The sequence below is a fragment of the Biomphalaria glabrata genome, chromosome 3, assembly GCF_947242115.1.
Source record: "Biomphalaria glabrata chromosome 3, xgBioGlab47.1, whole genome shotgun sequence".
Taxonomy (NCBI): domain Eukaryota; kingdom Metazoa; phylum Mollusca; class Gastropoda; family Planorbidae; genus Biomphalaria; species Biomphalaria glabrata.
In genome coordinates, this window is record NC_074713.1 from 8024568 (window position 1) to 8038125 (window position 13558).

The 13558-nt window shown below is 32.2% G+C and overlaps 1 protein-coding gene and 1 non-coding gene across 2 annotated transcripts; both read left to right on the plus strand.

Moving 5' to 3' along the window:
- The first annotated feature begins 774 nt into the window (after nt 1-774).
- Trnap-cgg (transfer RNA proline (anticodon CGG)) lies at nt 775-846 on the plus strand. Its single transcript has one exon. It is a non-coding gene; the product is annotated as a tRNA-Pro (tRNA).
- Nucleotides 847-5512: 4666 nt separating this feature from the next.
- LOC106068666 (tRNA 2'-phosphotransferase 1-like) lies at nt 5513-12935 on the plus strand. The gene is made up of 8 exons (XM_056024730.1): nt 5513-5582; nt 6450-6552; nt 7563-7732; nt 8166-8264; nt 9283-9355; nt 11509-11565; nt 11744-11859; nt 12657-12935. Exons 1-8 carry the CDS (start codon nt 5559-5561, stop codon nt 12780-12782), a joined length of 768 nt encoding a protein of 255 aa, XP_055880705.1. The 5' UTR covers nt 5513-5558; the 3' UTR covers nt 12783-12935.
- Nucleotides 12936-13558: the final 623 nt, after the last annotated feature.

A 13558-nucleotide genomic window follows, 5' to 3' on the forward strand; every position in this document is an offset into this window, starting at 1 on the left:
GTTCAAATCCTGTTAGGCAGTGGTAGACTTAGAGATTGAAATCTGTAAATATGAATCATTGTCTCATAGTATGTATATAAAGCTTCAATAGACTGCTAGCTCATAAAAATACAGTCGTTGTGGAAAAATGGTGACCTAGCTAAGAAGATGGAAAGATGATTTCTACGACTGTACTGTAGCGGCCATTGAGCCAACATTTTAAATTAAAAAAACAACAACAAAAACTTGGCTACAATACTAGTTTTTTTTTTTGTTTTTTTTTACATGATTCATTGATAATGCGAAAAATGAAATGGTTAGCCTTCTCTCATACCGGATACCGCTTCCTATTTGGTAGAGGTTAATCGAATATGTCTACTTTAGATGAGTTGCAGCTGGTACCATTTTCGATTTAAAAACTCTTTTGTACAATTCTCCTTGTAACCAATATAACCGCTCTTCACTCTGATGAGAACATTTTTAACCTCAGTACTTGTTTGCCACCATTTCTTTTTTTTAAACAAAGTTTTCAGTTGTCCCCATTTAAAATTAGGCCTACATTTATCGGGTTCGGATTCTTACTTAATGTGATATAATCATACATAACTGAAGGATCTAGATTCTATAAGAATTGATAAGATGACTGGGTTTTGATTCACTAGGAAATAGGAAAACGCAACATGAGTTTGGTGACTATAGGCATATAAGTACAATCTGCTAGTACGCCATGAAAATAAAATCTAAAAATATTCTAAATATAACCAGTTTTTAAATTACTATCACAACGTTATCGTTGGCTCGTTGGTCTAGGGGTATGATTCTCGCTTCGGGTGCGAGAGGTCCCGGGTTCAAATCCCGGACGAGCCCATTTATAATTGCTTTTTATTTTATTATAGTTAATACGATTTATATTAGATCTTATCAAAACTAAAACATATTCACGATTTTTATTAGCCTACATATTAGGCTATCAAAAGTAGACCTAAATCAACAGACTTCTATCAATTACACTTTTTATCAGTTTTAGTGACCAATGTACAGAACAAAATGTAGGTTTATTTATATTTTATGATAGACAGCCGTCATTTGCACAGGCGACAAAGAAAACTTAGACCTCTGGCGGACAAAGGCTTTTTTTCTGCATCATATGTGACGAAATATGCAGGTCGCAATCAGGTGGGGATCCAGAACTTTTGAAAAGTTGAGGCTAACCCTAACTATAAGTATGTATGTATGTTTGTGTATCATGTATGCATGATGTAGGCCTACAAACAGCAAATAAAGAGGCCGATATTAAAAATAGAGCTTTTTTTTTTAAATTTACTTTTGGCGTTCTCCAGAAGGCAGTATTTCATACTTTTATTTTCCCTCCCCTTAGACAGCTTAAATTAGTGTATGGAGGAGCACTGTAACTTAGAATAAGTTTCCCGTGTCAAGTATTGCATTCTGAACTGTTTAAATGTAGGCTATTCCCCGGTATCTACAGGGTATAAAAAAAAAGACAGTTTAAAAATTTCGTCAGTTATAGTGGTGTCCCCTAAAGGGGGGGGGGGGCAGGCATGGGCCGATACTGGATGGCGAGGACAAATCGAGGCACAGGTAACGTAAGTTCTTCTCTATTTGACGGGATCGTCATAAGATCATATTAGGCGTCTTGTAGCCGGAGTGTTCTGGTCAATGAAACAGAGGACGTCAATAAACCATAGTTCGACACTTTAAGACAGTGATGGGCAAATTACGGCCCGCGGGCCAAGTTTGGCCATCGGAAAGGCTTAATCCGGCCCGCCACATATTTTGTAAAAATTATAAAAAAATAAATTCCCCCATAAAGTAAAAATTCAAGCTTCTAGGCTAATACCAGTTGAAACTTAAGAGTAGCCTAATATTAGTTTTAATTTGCATGATACAACACGTGATGCGTCTATTGATTTGAAATTCGCACTAACAAACCAATTTTGTCCACAATGTAGCCTATGAATCAAGTTAGCGAAGTCCAGATCTTGAAACTGTAAGTTTACCTCGAAAAACTTTAACATCTAGATTTGAATTTAATAATTAGTAGATAATAAAATTACCATCACAGTGACCCTCAAAATATCTAGCACTGAGTAGCAATGTGAAATATTGCACTCCTCCGCTAGATCTCGTATAAACTTAATATAAACGAAAGTATTGACTTAAATATGGCTGCACAATTCGCATTATTTATATATATATATATAAAAAAGAAACAGCTTTTTTTTTTAAGACCTCAGGCCCGGGCTCAGGGGGGAATAAAAAAGCTTTAAAGCTTATATACCACCACTTTAGTCAAGTACTATTTCTTTATCTTGTTATAGTTATCAAACAAAGTAATTTATTACCAATAGTTAAATAACTAATTGGTTAATTGTTGTTTTTTTTAAATTGATTCTTGTGTTGTCAGGTAAATAGCGTGTACAAACTTTTAGCCAGACAGATAGACCGACAGACGCACAGAGTTGATATAAGCTTTGTAAAAACACTATTATATAGGCCAGGCATGTCAAACATTGCGTTCGCGGGCCGCATGAAAAAAAGCATAACAGTCAACTTCGTTGAACTTATAAAGTATTCTTTAATGATCAAGTTTATAAAAAAAAAAATTCGGAAATTTATTTAACAAGCAATTAGATGTGGTAATTTAGTTGTTTTTTTTTTAACTTCGAATTATCTTTCAATTTGTCTTTTAAGTTTAGTGTTGATTTGTTAACTTTTAAATTATTTTTGGTGTTAATAATCAAATCATAAATCAAAGCCACGAATTTGATACCTTACTACACACTACTACACAGAAGTCCGCTGGCTCTCCTGTCATAAAGTATTGAAGAGATTTTTTGCACTGCGTGAGGAGATTGTATTGTTACTGAACATGAAAGGTGAATGGGTTCAGGACTAAGCATTTGCAGTTGATCTCACTGGTCACCTGCAAGACTTGAATTTGAAACTTCAAGGTAAAGACAAAATTGTCACAACTGCATGTGATGATATGAAGTGCTTTCAAGCAAAGTTCCGACTGTGGATAAACCAAATATCAAGAGAAAACCTTGTTCACGTCTCAATGTGTCAGGAACTAAAAAAAAATGACTGCAACATTTGGTAAATATGTCTCACACCTGGAATCGTTAGTAGATGCTTTCAATGACCCTTTTCGTGACTTCGTTTCATACGAGCAAGAATTTTCGTTGTTTATATCTCCATTTTTATTTGCTGATAATGTGCTACTAGAGTTAATAGAATTGCAGTCTGATTCTATTTTGAAAGCGAAGTAGGCTATAAAGACTAAAGATGTTGCTGTGCCAACATTTTTACAGTTATTTACCTGAACGGAAATTTGAAAATGACAGTGGCAAACTTCTGACATTAATATAAACTTGTATCAGAGAAAAAAATGTCAAGCATCAGGAAAATAAACGAAAATAATTTTAATGCATAGTAATAGTAATTTTTAATTAACAAAATAGTACTATAAATGTAACTAACTAAGGGACAGGTCATTATGGTCATTACATTAATTTTTGTATACTATTGACTATTGTATTGTTTTTAATTTATATAAAACTACTAGATCTAGTAAGTTATTTGCATATATATATGGTTATTTGTTTATACTCAGTATTTGGGAGTAGCATCCCTTGAAACTGTTGTTTACAAAGCTGTGAGGGTGTTGTGATAAGATCTACTTCATTTAGGTCGAGATTAAATTAGATTTACACTATTAGTTTAGTGGTTACTAATTAGTGTTATAGGCAAGGCTAGATTTAGATTATTTTAAATTTATATTTAATCTATGTTATATAACTTATTATAAGGGTGGCATTTGTCACTTTGTGTCTGTGACTCGTCTCTTGTTCAGTTGTTGTAGTGGCTGCCTTAAATTCTGCCAAGTCACTGGTTTTCCTGGCTAGCTCAGGCAACCCATTCCATGCTCTAATACTGCCAGTGAGTAATAGCACTAGAGAAGAAGGAGTATTTGTACAAATTTGTCCTAGCATATGGAATGAGGAATGTGCCTTTATCTTTGTGTCTTTCTGAACATTAGAAAAGAAAGATTTCATCACATCATCATTCATCATGACCAATGATCATCTCAATCACCAGAAGTAGAATCAGTATTCAGTGAGACAGACTTGTGACAAGTCTTGTCTAATCATATGAATTATTGAATATGATGATACTCCAACTCAATACTGTGACTTAGACTGTGTCAGATTTCATCGCATCTCAGTCTCTTAGACATTCAACACATTGAGTTTAGAGTTTAGTTTAATGAGACAGACTTGTGACTTGTGTTTAATCATGCCATAATTCTAGATCTAATAGCTATAGATCTATATACTTATAATAATTATATTGTTGTAATTCTCTAAGGCAGGCACTCAACGAAAGACAGGTCGGCAACAGTAAACGATGTATTTATTTATTATAACTAGTATAAGCATCAACAAATAGTAATAGTTACTAGTTAGACTTGGACGTCTGCTATAAAGTCACAGGGAGTAATATGTCTAAGTTCTAAGAGTCCTACTTTATACCAGAACACAGAACAGACCACCGACACACTTCCCAGTGTCGCTCGAGGTCTCCCACACAGTTTCCTAGTATCACACAGGACAGCACTCAGTACCAGACTGTTCAGACTCCCATGACCCTTTAGCTGGCTCACAACAGTCCTTCTTCCTGTCTCCATATGTCTTTCACTAGTCGTGTTCAGTAGTGCTCAGATGCGCACCATTAGTGTAGCGCGGGAGCGGGGTTACAACAATATGTTATATATCTAGTATAGAAACTATAATAGTTTTAGAGTAGATTAGTAGATCTATCACCCCCGCCCCTTTTTTCATGAAACCGAAAATAAAAGTGGAGATCTAGTCAACTACACTAGATTTAGAATATTCTTTAGTCTATATCTACATATAATAGAGTCTATTTCTAGATCTAGAATCTATAGAAATGTAAAGACTAGATGATAGTCACCGCCTCTATCACCGCCACTCATTGATCAGGGAACATGAAATGCACCAAGATACCTGTGTGTAGTCGCTGAATGAACTCTTTATGTTGTCTGTTGTATTTATGTGTATTTTTCTGTTGTGTTGTCTTTATATGAGAAACGAGTCCTTGTAATCACAACAAATTTCCGTAAGGATCAATAAAGCAGTCTTAGTCTTAGTCTTAGTCTTAGTCTTAGATGTAGATAAAATTCTAGAGTTCCATTTAGATCCAGTTCTAAATGAATGCCTGGTCATTGCTGGTCGTACTCACTCTGGACTGCTTACTGGATGACCCTAAATCTGAAATAACAATCTAATTTATTTCTAAATAGGACAAAGTGTACTTTATTTTCAAGAATTATTTTATAGATCCAAGAATAAGGACTAACTTTGAAGATCTCTCAGTGTTATAAATAGAAACATGCGTAGGACATAATCAACTTCTTTTTTGAAGTAACATCTGTATTTCATAAGATAAGATAAATAAGTAAAGGATGGCTTTACTGCATTCATTTTTAGCAGCCTTTGACATATGATTGTGAAGCACATTCAAACAGGATCATAACAATGGCCAAGGCTCACAAGCCCAAGGTATGATCCAGATATATTAGTCTTTCAGTCTTCAGTCTTTCACATTGTATCATTGTCTTCATTCATTGTAACATTGAATTGACTGATCAGGTGTTGTTCACTGAATAAATCCTTTTAATTTCATTAATAAATCATAAGCATACAAATGCCATTATTTGATTAAATGGTGGAAAAAATGTTAGATGTTAGTGCACTTGTTGACTCCAATACGGATTGACTGGACATTTGGCATTGGGCCTTGATCTGTAGTTATGGTTTATGTCTCTATATGTAGTTATGATATGAAAGAATATAAGAAGAAAGGATGAAAAGTATATTATTAAAGAAGGAATAAGGCAATTATTGAGATCTGTCAATTCTTTTCTTCTAGTCTGTCAATACTTCATAATCATTATATTTATTTAGTTTATGGTGCATTTAATACCATTATTTAATTTTTTTTTTCATCATTTAGATTCATATTGTATTCTGTTGATTGCATAAAAAAAACTTCAATCACTTAAAGTACTGTGTCACTACTGTGTATGATTTAATGACTTTGCATGTGTGCTGTTGTAAACAAGATATAATAGTAATATTGTAATAAATACAACAGCAAGTTGTAATAAAAAAACAATGTCACAATAGCAAATCCAGTTTTAATGATGATTTGAATGATTTGGCAAAGTATCCTTCAAATTTGTTCTGCCTTGAAGAAAGATTCCTATTAATTTAAAATAACTATCTTTACCCAATAAAAAAAGCTATAAGCTCTGGGTAAACTATAGAACATTATCAGTCATCATGATTATTTTTTTTTTAAGTCTGTAGACTTGAGTTCAGAAACTGTGAGTAATTTTAATAGCTCTGATCCCAAATTTCTTTTAGAATGACAGATCAAATACAACAGACTCAGTGGTAAAAGTTTCCAAAGCACTGTCTTATTTATTAAGACATGGAGCAGAAAAAAGAGGTTTAAAACTACTGCCAGGTAAACACAAATAACTTACCCCCATTTTTTTTTTTTTTTTACCAATTATTTACTTGTTATGGATTTGTTCTAGAAATGTATGATTTAACATACAGCACTCAAAGATTGCTAGTTGGATTTAGGCTTTTTTATTTGATCATTTCTAATTAGGGAAAATGTTTTTTTTAAGACAGAGTTTTATAAAATGCTGGAAATAGAATGTGAGAGAGCAAAGCAATGACCCCTGGGCATTCAGTCCTGGGAATGGGGGTTATTCAAAGAAGTTTAAAAAAAACAATTTGAGATGGTTCCTTATTTTATGGGGCAATATCTCCATATAGATAAATAAAAATGTGTCTAATATATTTTCTCTGTCCATGTGTTTGAGGCATGGGGTAAAGAGTTAATCTAAAGGACTGTGAATGTGTCATTGGATGCTTCTAGTAAAGTACAGGGGCTTTGTTTTATGGGAAAGCAAACGTGCATCTTGCATGTCCCCTGTCAATGTTATGGTGAAGAAAGTCTTGTTAAATGAGAAGGCAAAGATATGCATGTGTTTGGTGTGGCAGGCACTATTTATAACACTGTTCATTATCAGTTTACAAAACATTTGCGGAACATTTGGTTTATTCTTTCATAATTTGGGCACGTAATATGCTTCTCTTAAAAATGCTCCCCCCCCACACACTTTTCCCCTAATCTAATTCTATTTAAAAAAATTTCAAAGTTAGAATAACTTGAGCCCTAAAATAATAATAATTATTAAACTAGCAAACTTGCTTTATTGAAGTTGTATAGAAACACACACTTCTATGACTAAGGGAGGCCAACAGCTAATAAGAACACATTCTTGGCATCAAGTTGGACAAAATTTAGAATGGGACAGACATCTGATCTGAAAGTTTGCCCTGGTATCCAGAGAACTCTGAACATCCTTGTCATTTATTTACTGATAGCTAATATCAGCAGAACTTTGTTTTTTCTGCTCCCAACAAAATAAAAAGATACTAATTATTTTATCTATATTCCAGGTGGATTCCTCTTTCTTGATGACATATTGCAACTTCAGGATTTTCATTCTGTAACTGTAGATGAAATAAAACATGTTGTAGAAACCAATGATAAGAAAAGATTTACATTAGAAACAGACTTAGAGTCTGGCAAGTTAAGGATAAAAGCTAATCAAGGACACAGCATCAAGGTTTGTATATATATAATTGTGTAAACAAGATGATGAATGATCTATAATTTATAAGATATATATTTACAAAATCATTAAGGAAGCCATGCTGCTATTTAGTAGTTACTTGCTAATCAGAATTAGGATATTTGTCCTGAAGCTCCTGTAGTAAATGCCCTATTTTCAGACTTATGTTAAAGTTGCTGAGTAGATAAAATTGTGCTTGTTTTTGCAGGCATATTTGTGAGAAAAAAGCAACTTGATAATGTCAGAAAAAATATATAATTAACATCTTATATTGGATAAAAATCCTATCTGGACACAGTCAATCAGTGTGAGAACTAGTAATTTACAAAATATGTAAATATAAATGTAAACAAACAAAGAAAGAAAGAAAATAAATCTTCACACAGACACTTAAAACTTCCTTTTTTTTTTTTATTGTTTGTCTTAGGTTGAAGATCTTGAACTGCAGCCTATTACAGATGCAACAAAATATCCAATAGTTGTTCATGGAACATATGTACGACCATATAAACAAATAGAAAAAGAGGTTTGGTGCTGAATTTTTATTGGTGAAAGGCTACATCAGCATTTCTCAAGCTGAGGGGAGGGAGGGGGCGTCGCCCCATTAGATGTCCCATCAAGGGGAGGGGGAAAAGTTTACTATTTACTTCTCAATGGACAAATTAATGTATTTTCATTGTGGTTATAAACCCAGGTTTGAATATTAACTAAGTCATATTTAAGTAAGTAGACATTACAGCTTCTAAGTTGGACCTTTAAAAATGTAGACTGTTTTTAGCAGAGCCATCTGCAGTAAAATTGACTCAAAACATTTTGAAGAAGACATTTCAAAACAATATTCTTCTTGACTTTTTAAAGCCAGAGCAGTCAAAGTTAACAAGACTTATGAACATCCTTATGTTACAAAAAAAAAGGTTCAAAATGTCTTACTTACTTACTGTCACATGAAAATGATCTTAGGATGATCACACTCATTACAGACATACATTCACTATATTGTTCTGCATTATAGCATGGCCAGTGCTACCTCTTTCTTTATTAGACTTAATTTGACATGCATATTGGTCTGTTCAAACCCTTTTAAGCAACCTTTTTTGACATGGAACTCTTCTTACAAGAAAGTGAATTGTAGATAACTTTAATTCAGATAAAAAAAAGACCAAAGGGACACATTTGAATTCCAAACATATTGTAAAATATGTGCAAAATTGTGTTATATGTTTCTTTTCTTTCCTTACAACCTTCCTGGACCTCATTGCAGGAGTGTTCCTCCAGACCCCAGCTAGCTTAGATGGGGTGTGAAAATTTTTTGTTTGGGTACTACTAGTAAAAGCTTGAGAAACACTGGGTTACATTGTAAAACCTAACATCATATGCTCTGAAGCAGAAATACATTATAATGTCTAAGTCAGCATTGGAGTAAATATTTGTATTTGTACCTTATGAAAACAAAATGATTATGTTAAAAAATAAACATACATTAAACATGCTATAATATTAACCTACATTCTGCAAGGAGTATAAATTTAATGATAACATTTCAGGGTCTGAAACCAATGGGGAGGATGCATATTCACTTTGCTCCTGGTGAACCTGGACATCATGAAGTTATTAGTGGTAACTTTTTTTGTGTGTCTTTTTCTTTCTTTCATTCAATACTGAACCTTATTTTCACATTTTTAACAGTCACTTTCTCAATTGGTTCTAATCATTTTACACTGTTATTGTTATAAATTTATTATGTAACAAGGTGCAAGTGTTACATATAAATAGTATCATTGTTTTTTTTTTTTTTAGCCTTGATTCGTCTGCCCAGATCCTTAAAATTCCATGCAACCTACGTGCTTAATAATAAATAATTAATGAGATGTTCCAAAAGGAAATATAACATTTAATGAGATGAAATTATTTACGATGAATAAAATGATGACATAATTTATTATTGAATTGAATAATATCACAGTTGCTGTAATATATGTATGTATGTTAATGTTTAGGAAAGCATTCTGCACCTTGCGGGTTACAAGCCCAACACAACACATCAGTACATATTTGGCACTCTAGACAACAAACGGCACAACACTAACCCACAGCTGGCTCAAGTGTAGACTCAATCTACAATACCATCACTAGCCCCCTGTACGGATGCAAAAAAGATAAATAGGAAAATTAGTCTACCAAACTTTAGCAGTGAAACAACTCTGAGACGCTGTAATAATTTAAATACTCACCCTAAACAGGGGTGAACCAACAAACAGCAAATGAAAGGTTAAAGAGCTGGCAGATCAACATTTAGCATAATAAATGAACTGGTGCTAGAAAAATATAAAGTATGGACAAATAGACAAATACGTTGCCTGGACATATGCTATATCATTTTGGGATTGTCAGGCTTTGTTAAGGAGTAGTGTTGTTATCTTTCAAATAATGTAACATATGAGAGAAACACAGTGTAGAATATATGTTTCTTGAGTTTAATAGCTTCAAGCTCAATCAATAAATTTGTAATCCAGCAATGAACAAAGTTATATAAACCAAAAAGCTTTTTTATTATATGATGAATAAAATAACTTGACTCTCAAATAATATTGTAAAAAAAAAAATGAAGCACAGTGAAAATACAGCTCATTTTAGCTAGAATTTACCTTTACATCTTGTAAAACTTACTTAATAATGTAGTTACTTGTCACATGACATGGATTATACAGCAGGGGTGAAATGGGAAATTCCTAAATACTTACCTTAGCAGTTTAGACTCTTTCAACAAATTCAATTTTATTATATTGGATCATAGTATTCAGAGTAACGTCTATGCCTGTTTATACTACATATTGTGTTCAGTTAATAAAAGTTCAAGCTATTGTTTAAGTTGTCTTATAACTTACAGAGGTTCCTTCAAAGAAGAAGATAATTATGTCATTATATTTTTTTTATTAAATCATTTTTTCATTGCTTGTATTTTCCTTTTCAAATCTGCATAGCATTCAAGAAGGAATTGATAACTGTGAAATTCACATAGTTAGGTTTTTTTTTGGGTGGGCTTTCCATTAAAATGAAAAAAACACAATGAATACATAAAATGGGGGGATTTCTTGTCTGGTATAAGTTGTAAATAAGTAACAAGATGTCAGATAACTCCAATAGAAAGTCTGTATGCTGCTTTAAAAATCTTTTAAAAAATTCAATCATTGTATTTATTGTGTTACTCCCAGTGAGTAACATATAATGAGAAAATACTACATCTTTAGCATAGCAGTATTGACAGTAAAAGTGCTTAGCACTCATCTTTCTGTCTTGTTGATTCTCCTGAGGGTAACACCTTTTTTTAACTTCACATTCATTATCTTCCTCTAACTTGTTTCTGTCTATCAATGGCTGGTATCAATGTCCTGGACTTAAAGATGATATTTGTTTTCTTAAATAATACGCTGCATTTCTACATTCTCAATCTTTCTTAATTTTATCTCATGGTCAGACATGTATCAGTGATGTCTGAACACAGCCATCAATGGCTGGTATCAATGTCCTGGACTTAAAGATGATATTTGTTTTCTTAAATAATATGCTGCATTTCTACATTCTCAATCTTTCTTAATTTTATCTCATGGTCAGACATATATCAGTGATATCTGAACACAGCCAAGGATAATCATTCATTGGGAGGTTAAAATTAAACCACTTACACAATTGAAAAGAATTTATTAAATTGATTATTAGCATAATTCAGAGTACAGGTTGACATTTTCATTTTGACATTTGATTTATTTTAGGTATGAGAAATTCCTGCACGGTTCTAATTTATTTAAATTTACAAAAGGCTATGCAAGGTAAACAATGGCATACATACAACATACAGCTTGTTTTATTTTTAAAGATTTTTTATTTTTTTATCAATTGTCCTAGTTTTAATTCATTAAAAAAATAAACTAATTTAAATTTTATCATACTAAAACAATTGAATAAAAAACAATGTAAATCTAAAATGTTATTTTTGTTTTTTTACAGATGGCATAGAGTTTTTTCTGTCTCCAAATAAAGTGATACTTTCTCCTGGTAATATAGATAAAGTCATTCCACCAGCTTATTTTGACAAAGTTATTAACAGAAAAACAGGAGACAAGGTGACAGTTTCAATTTACATTGTTGGTGGTTGCCATACTTACTTTGAGTTGTTGTTTTTTCAGCTCATAAACGTTTTATTTTTATTCATTTTGCCTAAAATTAATTCTTTGAATTTGATTTTTTTTGTATTTTAATAGAACTTTAATTGATGATCCTTTCAGAGCTTTTATTTTTTTATTTAAATTTAATTAAACAGCAATTTGTGTTTAGTTAAACAGCAATTTTAGTCTAACTAAACAGCAATTTAGTTTAGTTAAGCAACAATTTAGTTTAGTTTAACAGGATATTTTTTATTTTAACTTTTTTTTTCTAACTAGTCTTTTTTTTTTCCCTTTAATTTTATCGACATACTTTTCCTACTTTTGGGGGTGCAGTGGCGGAGTGGTTAAGCGCTTGGGTACCAAACATGGGGTCCTGGATTCGAATCTCGGTGAAGACTGGGATTTTGAATTTCTGGATTTTTAGGGCTCCTCTGAGTCCACCCAACTCTAATGGGTACCAGACTTAAGTTGAGGAAAGTAAAAGTGGTTGGTCGTTGTGCTAGCCACATAACACCTGGCTTGTTAACCGATGGCCACAGAAACAGATGACTAAACATCATCTGCCCTATAGATCGCAAGGTCTGAACGGGAAACTTTACTTTTTCCTACTTTTGTGTAAATAAGATCTATTGCTTCACTGGCTGTCTCTCCCCTTCTCTCCTCTAATAATTTGCTGTTTCTGAACTTCCAACTTTGTGATGATTTCTTGAAGTTTGATTAAAGTTAACAGTCTTTTGTTTCCTTTTTTTTTTCAGCTTTTACAAGATGGAGTTCCCCTAAATATTGAAAAAGAAGAACTGGAATCCCAATCTAGTATTGTAACTGCTGAAGATATCGCCAATGAATTTGACAAAAAGAAAAACAGGAGAAAAAAGAAATAATGAAGTTGATATTTAAGTTTTTAAATTGTTATATATTATTTTAATCTTTTGTTTTTACTGCCACAGTTTTTATTACAGCCTTTGGTAAATCCATGCTTAATACTAGTAATTTCATGAAAGAAAAAGAGAAAGGAATAAATTAATATATTAGCATAGATATTCATGCTAATTATTTACTGGAAATCTTTTGTAAGATATGTTTGCAATTGGTTTTTGCCTTAACTTACTTACATACTTGCCTATACACACACACTGTTATGTTTGCTTTTGAAAACTTGACAATCATAGTAATAAAGTAAGTAGTTATGTAATTTTTCTATTCACAAATTTAATTGGAAATTTTTTGTAATATTTTTTTTACATTCTAATGATATACTTTGATTTTCTAATACAATGCAAACTTATATGATAAATATTGGTAACTTCTCTATATGTAGCTACATTTTAAGAATTAGCAGAGAAGAAAAAAAGTAGTCGTGCAACTTATTGGTTTTAAGTGAAAAAAGACGCATCACAACAGAGTTTTAAAAAATCTAGTTATTTCATCCTCATATTGTTTTTCTTATTCATTTTGAATTAGTTTTTAAACATTGTCAAGCCATTAAAAGCTTTTTTTAAAATTATATAGTATACAAGCTTGCTAACAATTTAGAGTTTATCCTCATAAGAGAAAATAAAAGATAAACAACAGAATATGATGTTAAGACTAATTGAACATTGCCTTCAGCACAAACTGATTGAGTGCGTACTATTATTTTTTCCAACTATTACCGTAA

Excerpts from the sequence above, each read along its gene's own strand:
- LOC106068666 (XM_056024730.1), top strand. The coding sequence starts at position 5,559 with ATGGCCAAGGCTCACAAGCCCAAG. Across the intron at positions 11,566-11,743 it reads TTTACAAAAGGCTATGCAAG|ATGGCATAGAGTTTTTTCTG; the intron begins GTAAACAATGGC and ends GTTTTTTTACAG. Across the intron at positions 11,860-12,656 it reads ACAGAAAAACAGGAGACAAG|CTTTTACAAGATGGAGTTCC; the intron begins GTGACAGTTTCA and ends TTTTTTTTTCAG.